This window comes from Penicillium coprophilum, assembly GCF_028826855.1.
Source record: "Penicillium coprophilum strain IBT 35676 chromosome Unknown utg000004l_segment0_segment0, whole genome shotgun sequence".
NCBI lineage: Eukaryota > Fungi > Ascomycota > Eurotiomycetes > Eurotiales > Aspergillaceae > Penicillium > Penicillium coprophilum.
Genome location: NW_026622723.1, coordinates 4,630,282 through 4,647,193, shown reverse-complemented (window position 1 = coordinate 4,647,193; position 16,912 = coordinate 4,630,282). Strand labels below are relative to the sequence as shown.

Here is a 16,912-nt window from a genome sequence, read left to right as displayed (position 1 = left end):
GCGACAGACATCGCCGCAGAAGGTTCCGCGGGTCTACCTACAATACATAGGTACATCTCCAGCAGCGATGGGCAAACCAAGCTTCACTTGTCGCAAGACGCCATCCACCCGCAGAGTCACAGAGTATGGCCCATCCGTTTCCTAGGTTGTTTTACTCTTGGTTTACCCGCCAGTTGGTTGCTTCGGGTTGAACAGGTAACCAAGCCTTTCTACCTGATGGTTTACATGCAGGTGGTCTAGCAAATGATAAGTTGCGTAGCAATTCTATGCTTTGCAAATACACGCGTCAAAGCAATCGAGAACAGTTGGATAAGATATAGTATTGATATATTCGCCTTGCAATGAACCTAAATGGAAAGACTCTATTATTTATATTCCTCTCGAAAGACCATGATCCTCTCAACCTCGTTGCCAGAAACATCTTCCTCTACCCAAGCACGCCACATACCGCCGCAGTTAAAGTCAAATACAACCTTGCCTCGATGTAGTTTGACATCTGATGCCTCGTTTACAGGGGAAAGCTCTGCCTCTATACCAATAATACCTCCTTCACCTTCACCAGTCTTATTCCACCTGGGGCCGGCAGAACGTTGAAGTTCACCCCCAGGCCCAGATACAGCTGTTACGGCATCTGCGAGACCAGAGAAAAACTTCCCGGGAGAAGAAACCCGTAGCATTGCCGCAGTCGAGCGCGCAGCACAAACCCGAAGGAAAGAGTCTCCATTCCCAGTCCCAGAGACCGCAACGGCTCGCCGACGAGAATATTGAGCAGATGATTGATACGAATAAGCCTTCTCGGACCCCAAGTCCAGCTGTGGAGAGGAATCACCACCCTCAAGGGACGAATAAGTAGGGATTCTCTGATCCCACAAGAAGCGCGGCATGCAATCGCCCAGCCAATCCCTTGCATCACGTAGCAAACGACCCATTGAGGAATCATCCGAAATTCTCTCTTCACTCGACACAATCTCATCCCAAGCCTCAGCCCAGAACCCAGCACCTAAAGTAGGCGTATCGCCAATTCTCCCGGGCAGCTTATTAGTCAATCCACCAGTACTAGTAGCAACAGCCAAATTCCCCCACTGATCAAGACAGACACAGCCCACAGTCCCCTGAGTCAACGAAACAGGCTCCTCCACCCCCTCCAAACCCCTCATATGCTCATCCCACCTCTTCTGCGTGAAGAACCACTCGTCAGGACAGAACTCCAACCCCCAATCCCGAGCAAGCGTCTCGACATACGGCCCAGTCAACTGCGAATGCATACTTCCTCCGTCATCAACAGGAGACCCATCGACGGACACGCCGGATCTAAGCAGTGACTCGCGCGCGAGACAAATAGGGTGCCGTACATTACGGACGCCCATCACACCTGCGCCGCGCTTGATTGAGCCGGGCTGTGTTGTGTCGTGATGCACGGATGTCACCATTACTGAAGCTTCCATTTCGATTGTGCCGGCTTTTGTGAAAACGCTGCCGCGGCCGCAGTTAAAAAGAGGGTCATCTTCGAGGAGAGAGACGGCGTGGACGGCGGCGTCTAGGGCTGTGCTACCGTTTTTCAGGAGAATGTGGGTTGAGCGGAGGTAGGATTGGAGAGAGGCGTGGTGGGCAGCGTAGAGATCCGGGGGAGTTTGGAGCGTTGGATATTGCCGGCGCCGCCGTGGATGATTAGAGCTGGTTTGAATGATGCTGGCTTTGTCATGTTGTTTTGTCTGATTGTGTTATTGACAATGTTGGGATTATTTGGTGTTGGTTGTTCTACTCCGGTGCGGGGAAAGATAGTAAGGGATGAATTGGGGTATCAGTATTAAGTGCACTGCATCCACTATATAATATGTACTATATACAAAGGTACCTAGTGGATTATATATGCTGCATTTCATCGCGATGGCAGATTCCACAGAAAATCTAATGTTCCCCCTTCATACATCGGAAATTGACATCCATGGCTCATATCAAACGGTGCCATTGATGGATCAAATGGCAAGGAAAGCCAGTTATCTGCACCGATATCATTCAATGATGGGATAAATCCCAGATCCGCAGGTGGGTCCTGCATTACAGGGGCTCTCATGGAGTTTGACTGATCACCATTTTCTGGCCAAGGCGGAGGCCCCATGGATGATCTTCGGGTAGTGTTTCGACTACTTTTCATAGCTTTCGACGATGCAAGCAGGTTGCGTCGCAAGCGTGAAACATGCATGTCTAACAGCGTGGCATAGCGCGTGCTCAGATGCACATCATCCAAGGCGTTGGACTTGAGGGCTTTAATACTCTTTTCTAGTATTTCAATTGATTCCTGGAGCTTGGCTTGCCGTGTACCCAAGCTGAGCGCTTTCATCAAGAAGATCGAGGCACTGGTTATACGAAGAACAATTCGAACTGGGGAGAACCGTAGCGCCCCTGCTTCGGCTAGATGGGTGACTTTACGCAAGATCTGGCCACATCCGTCGATCACCTCTTGGATGTATTCGTAGTCTGTTCGGTCGATGGTCATGTTTCGTACTCCGTCGAAGCTGTTGGGATCGTTTTCTGCGACAGCACGCTCCACTACTGCTTGCATTCCCACTGAATGGGTGTAAACGCGGACGAAGTGGTATTCGATGAATAGATCGTTGTAGAATGCTTGATCAAGTACTTGGGGCTGGAGGTACTTGTCTTTCCATTGGTTGAGGAGAGGTCGGAAATGCTCCAGAAGGCCAACATATCGGCCGCTGTGTAGTTGCTGGCGTGCAAACGCGGCAGAGGGGAAGAACATATCAGTAACAGACTTGGCTAGCTTGGTAAGCTCAATCCACGAGTCCATGAACGTCAACCACGTGTTGCCTGGTGGACCCAGTCCCAGTGGCTTTCGTACACCCATGATAGCTTGGTTTGATGATTGAGGGATCGGTGACATGCATCCAATTCGCCAAGCCAATTGATTGATGTAAACGAATAGTAAACGTTGTACGCGCTGCCAACGAATTTCCATCTGATCTCTCCATTCTGGTTCATCAGCTGGTGAGCTGTATCCTTGTGTTTCGAATATGCCCAGCTCGTGCGCAAGAGACAGCGCACACCCAAGCAGCATCCAGGACATTTGGTCAGATCGGCGTGCTGGCTCAATGATATCTTCTACCCCACGACGGTCAGGTGCTGAGCTTGAATCATTGTTCTCATGGTGTGTGGGGGCTGATGGGATCAAATCATCATCCCAGCCATCCGTCTCGGGTGGGAAATGCAGGGCGCGCGGATGCCATTCTGACATCAATAAAAGTGCCTCCACAGTACCCAGACTCCGTACCTTGGATTTCGTTGATTTTTCTTGCCCGAATATCAGCCGCATCGTCAATTTCTGGCAATGTGACCATAATCGGTGGTGGATAAAGAAATTCCTCGACTCTCCCCCTGCTCCAGGAAGGACGTGGTAGCGGGAAGAGATCATGAGAATGGTGGAGCATAGAACTGGCTCCCGAGTAATCAGCCAGTAGTGGTATCGATGATTGGCGTAGAAATCAGTCAGAATCGGAGATAAACAGGACATATTCTTGTAGAACCTACTTCTAGTTAGCTTTTATTTGGCGGAGGCATGGAACATGCGACGGAACACACAGATCTATATAAGTAACAGCCTCTCTAGCAGTAAACCAGCCCATTTTGACAAACCGACAAGCTTCCCAGACATTCAGAGTGTCTTGGGTTGCGTCGGATAGCTTGACAGGATGTATTACCCGTGCCACCGATTCGAGTGCGGCATCGTAATTCCCCGGTGTGCGATCTTGAGTACTCGGACCTGCCGATGAAGGCCCAGCTAATGACTCGGAGCTAGTATCATGATTGACATCCTCCTGAGCACTTGCAGCTTCAAATAAAATGTTGAGTGCATCATTGCCACTAGCAACAACAGTGCGCATCATAGAGCTCGCAAGTGTAGAACTCGCTCGGTGTCCGTTGTTTTCATATACATGAGAAGGAGATTGATCAGTTTGTGATGTTCCCACGGAAGGACGATCGAGAGAGCCACCATGGGATCCCGTTTGGTTCCGATGATATGGCCATCCCGACGGCAAGTTGGGCTCTTGATGAAAGTTCATCTCGGGCGATGAGTTGGCTACATTGTTTACATGTGTGTTGGGGGTCTGTCCTTGTGCAACAATAGAACTAGCAGGCGAAGCCGTTGGAGGTTGTCTGGCGTCTCGGGGTGACACATCGACTTCATAGCTCTCCGGTGATCGCGCTAGAGATTGACCATTTAGACAACAGCCGATTTAGGTATAATAAGCACTCAATCCTAGCGTACCTCGCTTGCGGGACCTTTCCCAGGCGCGTTTCTCGGGGAACACACATTCCCTTAGTTCCCTTCGGCAGCGCGCACATGGTGGGCCGATCGGAAGGCCATCTGGGCCTGTTCCTAGGTCGCATTTGGCCTTCCTTTGCCGACAAGGGATGCACGCCTTGTAGGTGCGCTGATACGGCTTGTCCGGACGGGATGCCCTGACATCCATCGTCAACCGTACCTGGGCGGATTCAGTTTCAAAGTGGATTCTGTGGATATTTGGTGATCTGGATAATTGCAAGGAGACAAAGAAATGTGGAGGGATAATTACCCGGCGATATCCGTCGGGCCCCACGCGTCTTTATCTACAGTGTACCTTCGGATCAGAATCAGACCTAGAAATTAATACATTATTCATTATTATATATATTCATGACTCTCATTAGTAGAGATTGAAACCAGTTAGGTTATCCTACTCGCGATTCTTACGCAGTCAAAAGCCAATAGAGGAACAAATTGTAGATCATATGTCACGCAGACCAGGGTGGCTGCAAGCCTCCAGGCCCTAATGCATGTACGTTGTTAGATCAGTTAGGCAATTTTCTAGGCAAAGAAATTGGAACAATATAGACATAAAGAATAACCCCGTTATAGCCGAACTGTACAAGATACAGCGCTTGGACTCGGGCTCAAGATGGCGGAACAAATTCCGCAATTGCTAAAGCGCCATGCTGTACGGAGGATATGTACAATAGACAAGCGGTAGACAGTGGTTCAGCTTATAAATTTGAACGATCTATCTTCATTTATAAGCACAAATCTTCTCTCGATCCTCTGTCTAGACCCTTCTTAGTGCCTTCATCGTTCCCCGAGTACTGCAGTACCCCATATATCGAAAATCAACACTCTTCAGCCACAATGACCGACACAGTGACTCTCCACACCTATTTCTACTCCTCCTGCTCAGGAAGACTCCGCATAGCCCTGCACCTAAAGCAAATCCCTTTCAAATCCGTCTATGTGAACCTCCTAAAGGGCGAGCAATCCTCCCCAGCCCATCTGGCCATCAACCCCTCAGGAACTGTGCCCGCCCTAGTAATCCAACGCAACTCCAAAGCACCAGTGACAATCACTCAATCTCTCGCCGCACTTGAGTACCTTGCAGAAGCATTCCCAGACCAAGGACCCGCATTACTCCCACCGATCTCGGACCCAGAAGGCCGCGCTGTAGTGCGCACGCTGGCGGACATTATCTCATGCGATATTCAGCCTGTTACAAACCTTAGGATTGTGAAGCGGGTTGCGCCGCTGGGGGTGGAGCGTGCTGCCTGGTCGAAGGATTTGATGGAAGATGGGTTTAAGGCTTATGAAACCGTTGCCAAGGAATCAGCGGGGAAGTTTAGTGTTGGAGATTCGATTACCATTGCGGACTTGTGTTTGATTCCTGCTGCATGGGCGGCCCAGAGAATGGGTGTTGACTTGACTCAGTACCCGGTTACAAATGAGATTGTGAAGAACTTGGAGATGGAGGAGGCTGTGAAGAAGGGGCATTGGAGGTCGCAGGAGGATACTCCTGAGGAACTTCGTATCAAGGAATAACTGGAAAGGCTTTACGTAGTGCACTCTCTAGTCTCAGACAACGTACATAAGATATGTTGTTATTATACTGATAGTATTGGCATTTAATGCGTAGGAGGAGAGGGTTGTTCATCCAGATTGTCTTGACTAAATAAAACTGGCCGAAGCAATTTATTCCAAGCTCTATAGTGTAGAAACAAAAGTAGAAGAGCAACATCACACATTGATCATTTAATTTGATTTTGAGTCATCTACTGCAGGGAAACAGCAGGCAGGATAGTGCCAACACAATCACCGAAGCCGACATAGTTGCCCTCTGTGCCAGCCATACCGCGCAGAGTAACAGTATCACCATCCTCAAGGAACATACGCTCAGAGCCATCCGCCAACTTAAGAGGAATTTTGCCATTGGTCTGTTCCAAGAAACTACCCTGAGTCTTAGCCTCTTTACCAGAGATAGTACCCGATCCCAGCAAGTCACCAGTGCGCAAGTTGCAGCCTGTGATAGTGTGGTGAGCAACCATCTGAGGGAAAGAGTAAAGCAAGTTGCGGGCGTTGCTGTTAGAGATAACAGTGGGCTGACCACCGGGGTTGGTGACCTCAACGTCGAGGGGGATCTCGTAGGCACTGTCGGCGCGCTTCTCGCGCAGGTATGGGAGCAGAGACTCGCGGTTTGCAGGTTCCAAACCGGGAGCACGGAAAGGCTCGAGAGCATCAATCAGGACCACCCAGGGGGTGATGGTAGTACCGAAGTTCTTAGCATTGAAGGGACCAAGAGGAATGTATTCCCAGGCCTGAATGTCACGGGCGGACCAGTCGTTCATGAGAACCAGACCGAAAATATGGTCTTCAGCCTGGTCAATTGGGACAGGCTTGCCGAGATCATTGGGCTTGCTGATGAAGCAAGCAAGCTCGAGCTCGATGTCGAGCTTCTTGCAAGGAGAGAAAGTAGGAACCTTGGGGTCCGCGGCAGGGTTCGCCAGAATCTGTCCCTGGGGACGGTGGAGGGGAGTGCCTGAAGGCACAACTGAGGAGGCACGACCGTGGTAAGCAACAGGCAGGTGCTTATAGTTAGGCTGAAGCGCATTGTCCGGGCCACGGAAGAGGACGCCAATGTTGTAGGCGTGGTTCAGGCCAGCGTAGAAATCGGTGTAGTCGCCAATTTGCATGGGTAGATGGTTGGTGATCTGAGACAAGGGCAGCAAAGCTGACTGCTGGAGGGAAGCATTGTCCTTCAGGAGCTGTGGGAACTTTGTGTCGGCGCGGAAGATGTTTTGTAGATACTCGCGCACTTCCCGGTGTACAGGACGACCGAGGGCAGCAAAGTCATTCAATGTGGGTTGGCTAAAAACAGCTAGGTGCTTCTCGATAGCTGGAAGTTGTGAGAAGCCTCCAGATGAGGCAAATGCGCTCAAGTTCAATGCATGATCACCGATTGCAATGGCAGCTGCCTTTGGTGTAGATTGTGTTGAGATGATACCGAACGGGATATTTGCCAGCGAGAAGGGCGAGTTCTTGGGAATTTGAAGCCAGGAAGCCATGATGGATTAATGTTTGACGAGTTTAGAGAGAAAGAGAGAGCGACTTGACGACCTTAACACCTTCAAGTAGTGCGGAATTGGTCCGCAGCCCCCGCATCCAGCCGGTGCGGAATGGAAGGTTAATGGCGGGAATTATCAGATGCGCGGAATGGGCATGCAAATGGTGTGACCTCACATTAATTGCTTTTCTCAGGCTGAGACCCTCGGTAGATCGGAGGGTATTTGTAAAGACAGGTCTGCATTCTCCTAATCATCACCTTCAATATGCCTGTCACTAATTTCAACTACCCTGATCCCTACAAGTACCAGACGGGCTTCAACTCGCACCACGAGTATGTATTCACCTCGTTTCAAAGAAACATGACTAACAAGTTAATAGGTCGGAGGCCGTTGAAGGAGCTCTGCCAATTGGTCAAAATTCCCCACAGAAAGCTCCATATGGGCTCTACACTGAGAAGCTCTCGGGAACAGCATTCACTGCACCCCGTCATGAGAATAAGCAAACATGGGTCTATCGGATTCTGCCCGCAGCAGCCCATGAGAACTTCATCGCGGAAGATGCCGATTCGTATCATACGAGCATGACAACCGAAACCCACAAGCTTCACCATATCCCTAACCAGTTGCGATGGAACCCCTTCGATCTAGATGAGAAGGTCGACTGGGTGCATGGACTGCACTTGATTGCAGGGTCCGGAGACCCGACTCTGAAGCAGGGACTGGGAATCTTGATGTATGCCGCAGGCAAGGACATGGGCAAGGAAGCTTTCTACTCCGCGGATGGAGACTTCCTGATTGTGCCTCAGCACGGTGTGCTAGACATTCAGACAGAGCTCGGTCGCATTATTTTACGACCAAATGAAATCTGTGTCATTCCTCGTGGTGTTAGGTGGGTTTCTTGAGTATCCTGCATAGGGCCAATAACTAATAATTCTATCAGATACCGAGTGACGCTCCCTGACGGTCCTGTGCGGGGATACATTTGTGAATTATATCAGGGCCACTACGAGCTCCCAGAGCTTGGCCCCATTGGATCCAACTGTTTGGCCAATCCTCGCGATTTCCAAGCTCCCGTTGCCGCTTTCGATGACGAAGAGGAGAGCGAGTATAAGCTCTACAGCAAATTCAACAACACTCTCTTCGCTGCGCGACAGAACCACACCCCCTTCGATGTTGTCGCCTGGCACGGCAACTACTACCCCTTCAAATATGACCTTGGCCGATTCAACACTATCGGTTCGATCTCATTCGATCACCCCGACCCTTCTATATTCACGGTGCTGACAGGTCCATCGGATCACGTTGGTACCGCCATTGCCGATTTTGTTATCTTCCCTCCCCGCTGGCTGGTCGCAGAGGGTACCTTCCGTCCTCCGTGGTACCACCGCAACACGATGTCGGAGTTCATGGGCTTGATTTCTGGCGACTACGATGCGAAGGTTGGTGGTGGCTTCAAACCAGCTGGTGCTAGCTTGCACAATGTCATGAGTGCTCATGGTCCCGACTCGGGTGCTTTTGAGGGAGCTAGCAATGCTGAGCTGAAGCCTCAAAAAGTTGGTGATGGAAGTATGGCTTTCATGTTTGAAAGGTTAGTTTTATTTCCCTATCATTGCCGAGTTTCATTATATGCGCTAACAATGTTCTAGTACTCTCATGGTCGGAGTCTCCGAATGGGGCCTTAAGACGTGCGAGAAGGTGCAGCCAGAATATAACGAGCACAGCTGGACACCTCTGAAGAGACACTTTGTAAACCCAAATAAAAAGGCATAGGCTGTGGTGTGGACCTGATCACTGCGATGAGGGTAAACGCACACTTTCAATTAGTTCCATAGCATTAAGAAGATACCAAAATTCAATCATATCGATCCAGATTGTCTAGATTATTGCTTCATTATCCAAATGCGAGTATTCCGAACGACAAATTTGTGCATTATATTATTTCTTCATGATACAAAACCTTCATCCCTCAAGCTCCTTCCTCATCGCCTCCTTAACAATAGCCCCACACATCTTAGCATAAGGATTTGTCTGCACAGAAAGTTGCTGTGCAACCTTATTCCCATAGCGACCCCCAAAGAAGAAATCCCGGCTAGCCATTTCCTCAAGCTGATCAGCCGAAAGTCCACGCAGACGCTCCGGTCCCGCCTCATCACCAGAACCAGTCTTCTTGACCCGCGCTGCCTTCAGAAGCAAGTAACCCCGGTGCGTGTGCGCGTCAGCCAATAACCGTGCCTGAGTGGCCGAGACGGCATCTGCAGGAGAAGCGGGTGTGGCAAAATTAATGGCTTGGCCTAGGTCGGAGAAGATGCGGGAGAACAGCTGGGAGGTTTCTGGGGCGAACAAGGCAGCATCAGCTAGCTCGGTCTCAGTGCTTTGGTCATTATGCGCTTCTTTGCTGTACATCAGATCGACCAGCAGACGCAGTGTTTGTGCTCGGTTTGTGTATGCGGAGGGATATGTTGGGTGCTGGGTGAGGAGAGTGTCGAAGTCGTTCAGTGCTGACTGGACTGTTTCTATACTTGGTGATTTATTGGATTGCAGCTTGCGGATGATGTCTGTTTCGCGTTGTTTGAGCGATGCCAGATCTGTTTCAGATATCTTCAGAGATGAGGGCCATGAGGGAAGCGAGGAATCAATGGTGATTCCTGATGATGGAGAAGATTCGGCATCGAATAGAGCTTGTAGTACAGCCGAATCATTAGATGTCAATGATGGGCGAGCAGGTGTGATAGACGTCATCTTGAGATTTGACGTTCAAGTGAGAGATGAGGGAGGATACTGTGGAGATTGGTTCAAACTGAGCTCACTGTGGTCACTGAATTGAAAAGAACAAAGCAAAGTGTCGCAAAGGAAGCCGAGGAATTGAAGATCTCCGGATATTAACCATGAGCCTTTGTGGGCCCGGATATCTCCGGATATCTCAGGGCCCTGGAATAGCCGCGTACTATGACATGGATCTAACAAAGATTGGATTAGATATCCGCCGGTACAAATTGCGCTTACCAGAGTTATTTAAGAAGGGTAGGGTAGACTAGACTTGACGTTAAATAAGAAATCTTCTTTCAACTTGTACCATTTACATTTCATCGACCCAATATCATCACACAAATATACGGGATTCATCAAAATGGCACCTTCAGCAATTTCCAACAGCCCTCCTCCCCCAGCTACCAACGAGGCATCTTCAGTGGCCAGCTACCGCGGCTATGACCATGTTCACTGGTACGTCGGCAATGCCAAGCAAGCGGCAAGCTACTATATCACCCGCATGGGCTTCAAGCGTATTGCCTACAGAGGCCTTGAAACAGGCAGCCGCAATATCTGCTCCCATGTCATCCGCAATGGAGACATCACCTTCATCCTCACCTCCCCTCTGCGGTCCTTGGACCAGATCGACCGTTTCAATCCCGAAGAGCAAGCCGAGCTCAGGGAGATCCACGACCACCTCGAGAAGCACGGTGATGCCGTCAAGGATGTTGCCTTTGAGGTTGACAACGTCGACGCTGTCTTCTTTGCTGCCGTGAAGAATGGCGCCAAGGCTGTCTTCAAGCCTAAGATTCTTGAAGATAAGAGTGGCCATGTCAAGACTGCTACCATCCAGACATATGGGCAAACCACACATACCCTCATTGAGCGCAGCGAGTACCGCGGTGTCTTTATGCCAGGCTACCGTGCTGAAGCCGGTGATGAAGATTCAATCTTGCAGTTCTTGCCCGGTGTTCACCTCAAGCGTATCGATCACTGCGTTGGAAACCAGGACTGGGATGAGATGAATAAGATTTGTGAATAGTGAGTTCAGTCCAGATTATTGCTTAATTGGGCCTCATTTACTGACACCGCGGGTTAGCTACGAGAAGGCTCTTGGCTTCCACCGTTTCTGGTCCGTTGACGACAACCAAATCTGCACGTAAGTGTTTAACATATTTTGGCTGATCCTCAGGCACCACAATTGACTGTATAATTATAGTGAGTTCTCAGCCTTAAGCAGTGTCGTCATGGCATCACCCAACGAGATCGTCAAGATGCCCATCAACGAGCCAGCAAAGGGCAAGAAGCAATCCCAGATTGAGGAATACGTGGACTTCTACAATGGTGCTGGTGTACAACATATTGCACTTCACACCGACGATATTATTCGTGATATCACCAATCTCAAAGCACGTGGTGTCGAATTCATCAAAGTCCCTGACACATATTACACCGACATGCAGGCCCGCTTGAAACAGTCCGGCTTAGTACTTAAGGAAAGCTTCGAGACCATTCGCAGCTTGGACATTTTGATTGATTTCGATGAGGGTGGCTATCTGCTCCAGCTTTTCACCAAGGTATGTGGAAACTTATGACCCCGGTATTGATGAATACATACTAATCTGACAAATAGCACATGATGGATCGGCCTACTGTGTTCATTGAGATTATCCAGCGACACAACTTTGAAGGCTTTGGAGCTGGTAATTTCAAGTCACTATTCGAGGCTATCGAACGAGAGCAGGAGCTTCGCGGGAACTTGGTTTAGGGGTAAAAAGTTCATATAGTTGGGTATTTTCTTGATGAGCCCTTACGGGTTTGGAAGTTGCATCTTGCATTTAGCGAATTAGGGGTTTCTCCTTAATATGAAGTTTTTGAAACTATCTCATTGTCTTGATAACTGAATCTGTTAATCAAGAGGTATTAATCGAATTGTCGGTTCTTGTGCGCTCCAGCTTCCTGGCGGTATGAAATGGCTTGTTCTCGTAGGAGCAGAGAAGACCCAGATGTTGGGATGTGTATTGCTTAATAGCCCATCGTGAAAAAGGGATGAGATCAAGTGTTTAGGGATGAAAAGAGAGGTTTGTCGGGATTGACAAGCACCTCCAGCACCGCCAATGGTTATAGATAGGATTACCCATATAGCAAGGCAGGTGGTACTAGCGTATCCAATATCATGGACATTTTGTGAGTTGGTCTGTAGTCGCTGGGGTCTGGCTGTTGGATACTCAGCGAGTAACAGAAAGAAATGGATTGTGAATTTCTTTTGGGATGTCCAAGATAGGTGACAATGAGACACTGTTGGATGATGTTAAAGTCGAGTTTCCGCCACTAATGCTGGAAATTCCTCTTGGTAAGGTCGAAATGAATCTTATATACAAGAGGCTTGGAGTCCTATCGAGATATATCCATGGATATGATAGTTCTTAGTCTCTCCCTTATTCCATCCCTCGTTTACTTCCGCTTCGATGAACTCGAAGTGGGAGCATTTGCTCCCATTCGCTTGAATTTCCTCGGATCTAGAGGACTATTAGACGGGCAAACTCTCAGAAAGTTCAAAATGCAAGACGTACCTTTCCGACTCATCAAAGCCCGATTTCTAGTTCCCTTTCCGCCCTCCCAGAATCCACTACCTGCCTTTCCAATCAGGACAGCTTTGCAGATACCGCAATTCTCGGGCCTGTAGATTTGCTCGCGGGAGCAGTAGCCACATATCATACGATTTGCGTGTTCGTTAGGGTGGTCGGTTTCCGCGTCGTGGCATCTAGAAAATCAATAAGCATGTGGGAGATTGCGGGGAAATATCGAGTGGAGAATCATACTTGTCACAAGGAAAGACCTTTGAGCAGCAGCTGAATCTGTAAGGGGTCAGTATCACCTGCTTGTTGGGCGCTATTAAGTCATCGAAAGGGGACCACATACCTGAACCAGCGGTGGCTCTTGGAATAGTGCTGGCAACGACCACGTCGCGGGAGTTCTTGTCCTGCGACAATGCCGAGGACTTCTTGAGGCTGGAATAATAGTCAGAATTGTCATTTTGATGCGCGGCAGACTGTATGTACGAACCTTTCTTTTGAGTGGGAGGGCTCCACGAGTAGTGACTAGATGGTAGAGCAATGAGCAAAAGCGTTTCTCACACGGTCGACATCAGGACTTACTTGCTGCACTTCCCACCAAGAGGAATTTCACCTCAGGGATCTTGAAGACTAAATTTTAGATGTGTTAATAGCTAAACAACAGACGCTGTGTATGAGACCTGAACTTACCCATTTTGCGATGACACTGGCGACATATACCCATGGCACTTTCGCCGCGAACTGCAGGTATACCCGGTGGTGGATGAGGAGTTGAGCACTCAGAACAAGTTGGGATGAAGTCGCTATAGCAATATAAGTCAACACATGGCACTTTAATGACACGATGAAAGAACCAACCTAAGAAGCATGTCCCCAATCGTACAGCCACCCATGTCAAGATAGCCAGCACGATTGGCATGAGAATGCATCAACTGCTTTCGGAACGCTGCACAACGGAGTCAGTTGTCGAATCCGACAAGAAGCACAGGGCTAATTGTCTACTCACCGACGCTCATATTATTAGCACATTTCCTGCACGACTCCATTTTCGGCATCTGGCCCTTCTCGTCGGTGATTTGGGGTACATGCTTGATGTCGACTGACACCTTACATCTGTCACATTTGATCGTGATGTTAAGGTTCAAGATTTCCAATAGCTCAATTCCGTAGAGCTCTAAGAATGGGAAGGAAAGTGCGACGCCTCGTCCGGGCGCGTTGTTATCCACTGATGCGGGAACAGGTGCACCGCCATCTTCGTCTTCTTCTTCATCTGAATACTCGTCTTCCTCGTAGCTAGACTCGCCTGATGTCCCCTCGGCGCCACTGTTGGGATTAGGAACCGACCACTCAGGTGGTCGTGGAATGACAACAAGATGCGGCCTGTCTTCATCCTCCCGAGTTGAGGACGCAACGGGTGCTTTTTCAGGCTCCTCCACGTCCTCTTCCTCGTCCTCTACAACAGTAGGAGGTACATCCTCGGCAGATTCCTGCTCTTTTGGTAAGGGTGTTTCGGCGAATTTATGGATATTGCTCGCCAGGTAGTTGACTTGAGATACCAGACTTAACTGCGAAGTCTGTTCTACCCACTGAGTGAATCCCACTTCTGTGGCTTTTACTTCAGGGCCTTCGACTCCCTGCAATTTGATCGAGCTGTGCTCGAGCGGGTAGAACTGTGGCACAATCAATTTCACAGTCTTGAGTGCTTGAAGTGTTCGCGGCAGGCGGTCCTTTTTGGTTGGCTGGATAGGAATGACATATGTCCTGCCATCTTGCAGTTTCTGGTACATCGGCAGTCTTCCAAGGCGCGCCTCGAGCTGTTTCGTCTCGGCTGCTCGTCTCTTCTCGGCTGTAGCTTTTGCTTCAGCTGTGTATCTAGGTGCTACAGGCCGTACTTGTGGTACTGGCTTAGTAGCAGCACTCGGCATTTTACCATGATCTTGAGACGAGCTTGGCTGGCTGATGGTCTTCTCTGGGGCCTTGATGGGTTCTTTCGTTGTGGGTCCATCACCAAGGTTAGCAAAAAACTTCAGCGTTGGCCCACGCTCCAGGGTGGTTAGCAACGATTCAAGCTTTTTGTCCAGACTGTTTAGCCATCCCAAAAGAGTTCCTCGGCCATTGGTGCGGTAAGTAAAATCAACAATTTCATCGAAGCCTCTCACGACATTTGCTTGATACGCAGCTTCCATTTCAGAATTGACCACCGCAAGAGTGGGTCGCCCTTTAGGGTAAGAGCTTGGGACATGCAGGACACACTGTAGACTTTCAAGCTCAAAGGGGAAGTCCGGATCAGAAGGTACCAAGCCAAAGGTCAAAGTGCAGCCCTGGGCGTCATTGACTTCCTTTGGGCGGTAACGCCGCCTCAATTGGTTGATCTGAAATTCTCTCGGATCTGATTGCTCCAACTTAGAAACTGGCCTTTGGGGCTGCATGGGGGCTGCGGCAGAGCGTTGTCTGGACTGGTTTTCACCAATGTTCAATCTTCCAACCCCAGTGACAATGGCTTGTGCCGAACTCTGTTCTTCATTTCCCGAGGGTTGGGTTGATTTCTGCTGCTCCAAGGAAGGGTTCTTAGCCTCAACAGCCGAGGCATCATGTAGATACGGACATGCGTCTCCAAGTCGGCAACCTTCGACAATGTCAGCATATGACCTTAACAACACATCGTCTTCCTAGCGAACGACCACCACTGAGAATACGTGCGCAAAAGATTAGGGTATAGTATAACCATGCAATGTTGGTCATAGCTCGGTATCATTGACCCTTTGGGTGCACATGGCCGATGCTGTGTACAAGCATTCCCAAATGGGCCTGTTCGTGGCACCCGGTCCGTATTCAATGACGCGTCGACCGTTGCAGTGACAAAATAGGCAAAGAGCCCTTACAAACAAGAAATCAGAACGCAGACTTACCCTTTCTGGATTTGAAAAAGCGACATTTCTGTCGCCGAGTCGATGACTGGCGAGCACCACTTGTCTCATCGATGGATGCAACGCCATGCGACCGGGCCGCTGACAGCTCATCAGTTGTCAAAGAGGATGGTAGCTCTGTACCTGTTTAACAAAAGTATCATGAGCGTGTGATCAAAAAGGGTTGTGAGCCAACGAGTCCGATCCTGGCATATTGGCGTATTAGGAGACCAGGGCCACCCTGCACACCAACCTCGGAGGAGATAACACGGAAATTGATAGGCTTTGTGGCTGATGCAACATGTGGTGCATGGACATGCAACAGGGGGGGCTGAAAATACGAAAGCCTGTAGTAGAGGGTCCCGATAATCCGCCCAAGTACGGAGTAGATCTTATGGAATTGATTGGGACAAAAGCCTCCGGCTAGATGGGGGGTTTACGCGCCAATAATAGAATCATGCTTGACTCACCTTGGACCTGGGGTGTCGGACCCGCATTGTGATCAAATGACCTGTTCTCCATACTGAAATTGAGACTTGAGCTGCTCTTCGAAAGATCCAGAATGGATGGGTTCTGAGCGACTTGGGAGGTGACGCACACTGCCAACGCAGAGATCGGGTGACCTTGAGGAGATCGACAGGACCAGATCTGCGCAGTAAGTAAGCCGAGATGTGCGACCGTCTGAACTGTACGGAGTACTCCGTAGTGATCTTTGAAGTCACGGCGCTAAGCAAAAACAAAAACCCACGGGAGAAAAATGACAAAAAGAGATACAACCACGTGATACCGAAGTAACAAACGTTCAAGTAGACTGCAAGCAATCGGTGCTATATCCTCAAGGTCTGAGAATATGAAGCTATACAAGAAGTTATAGTTGTTTACGGTTTTGCTGGCAGTTGAATGCCAAGACTTAGACGGAACCGATGACCTCATTCGCCTTTGTTGACTCACACACTACTTTGCTCCAGTCATTTCCAGTCACAATTTTAGTCACAATCGATTTTGAGGGTTCTAGTTGAAGACATGGAATGTTCGTAGGGGTTCTAATATGGAGCTGGACTGTAGATCTCCCCTGTCGCTCCGTCCAACTCCACACATATTGCCTATATTTTATATTATACTTTGTACAACGTCCAGGGGTACAAGTTCAGGCTTGCTATATTAATAATGACAAGGACTGCACAGTCGTCACATTTAATATCACCTCAATGATACCCTTCGTCATTTCACGTCCAAACCGCAATGCAATGCTGTGGCGTTGAGGATTCAAGCACACCATCTGCTCGAAGCCACAACGGGCGGCAA

At 49.2% G+C, this 16,912-nt stretch overlaps 7 protein-coding genes across 7 annotated transcripts; 3 read left to right on the top strand and 4 right to left on the bottom strand.

The window, feature by feature from the left end:
• Window positions 1–365: 365 nt before the first annotated feature.
• Window positions 366–4,487, bottom strand: N7500_006180 (Peptidase T2 asparaginase 2; the record flags this gene model as incomplete). The annotated part of the gene is made up of 4 exons (XM_056677324.1): window positions 366–1,689; window positions 1,929–3,539; window positions 3,595–4,219; window positions 4,283–4,487. 4 exons carry the CDS (start codon window positions 4,485–4,487, stop codon window positions 366–368), a joined length of 3,765 nt encoding a protein of 1,254 aa, XP_056532324.1.
• Window positions 4,488–5,176: 689 nt separating this feature from the next.
• On the top strand, window positions 5,177–5,857 carry maiA (maleylacetoacetate isomerase MaiA; the record flags this gene model as incomplete). Its single annotated transcript, XM_056677323.1, has 1 exon — window positions 5,177–5,857. The coding sequence occupies one exon, from the start codon at window positions 5,177–5,179 to the stop codon at window positions 5,855–5,857; it is 681 nt and encodes a 226-aa protein (XP_056532323.1).
• Window positions 5,858–6,087: 230 nt separating this feature from the next.
• On the bottom strand, window positions 6,088–7,377 carry fahA (fumarylacetoacetate hydrolase FahA; the record flags this gene model as incomplete). Its single annotated transcript, XM_056677322.1, has 1 exon — window positions 6,088–7,377. The coding sequence occupies one exon, from the start codon at window positions 7,375–7,377 to the stop codon at window positions 6,088–6,090; it is 1,290 nt and encodes a 429-aa protein (XP_056532322.1).
• A 264-nt stretch (window positions 7,378–7,641) lies between these two features.
• Window positions 7,642–9,147, top strand: hmgA (putative homogentisate 1,2-dioxygenase (HmgA); the record flags this gene model as incomplete). The annotated part of the gene is made up of 4 exons (XM_056677321.1): window positions 7,642–7,709; window positions 7,757–8,266; window positions 8,318–8,965; window positions 9,024–9,147. The coding sequence occupies 4 exons, from the start codon at window positions 7,642–7,644 to the stop codon at window positions 9,145–9,147; spliced, it is 1,350 nt and encodes a 449-aa protein (XP_056532321.1).
• A 189-nt stretch (window positions 9,148–9,336) lies between these two features.
• On the bottom strand, window positions 9,337–10,116 carry hmgX (the record flags this gene model as incomplete). The annotated part of the gene is made up of 1 exon (XM_056677320.1): window positions 9,337–10,116. One exon carries the CDS (start codon window positions 10,114–10,116, stop codon window positions 9,337–9,339), a length of 780 nt encoding a protein of 259 aa, XP_056532320.1.
• A 388-nt stretch (window positions 10,117–10,504) lies between these two features.
• On the top strand, window positions 10,505–11,893 carry N7500_006175 (4-hydroxyphenylpyruvate dioxygenase family protein; the record flags this gene model as incomplete). Its single annotated transcript, XM_056677319.1, has 4 exons — window positions 10,505–11,166; window positions 11,225–11,284; window positions 11,345–11,702; window positions 11,759–11,893. 4 exons carry the CDS (start codon window positions 10,505–10,507, stop codon window positions 11,891–11,893), a joined length of 1,215 nt encoding a protein of 404 aa, XP_056532319.1.
• Window positions 11,894–12,579: 686 nt separating this feature from the next.
• On the bottom strand, window positions 12,580–16,129 carry N7500_006174 (CHY zinc finger protein; the record flags this gene model as incomplete). Its single annotated transcript, XM_056677318.1, has 11 exons — window positions 12,580–12,644; window positions 12,699–12,889; window positions 12,948–12,983; window positions 13,048–13,136; window positions 13,192–13,226; window positions 13,284–13,331; window positions 13,392–13,504; window positions 13,560–13,647; window positions 13,708–15,327; window positions 15,611–15,751; window positions 16,078–16,129. 11 exons carry the CDS (start codon window positions 16,127–16,129, stop codon window positions 12,580–12,582), a joined length of 2,478 nt encoding a protein of 825 aa, XP_056532318.1.
• Between the last annotated feature and the right edge of the window lie 783 nt (window positions 16,130–16,912).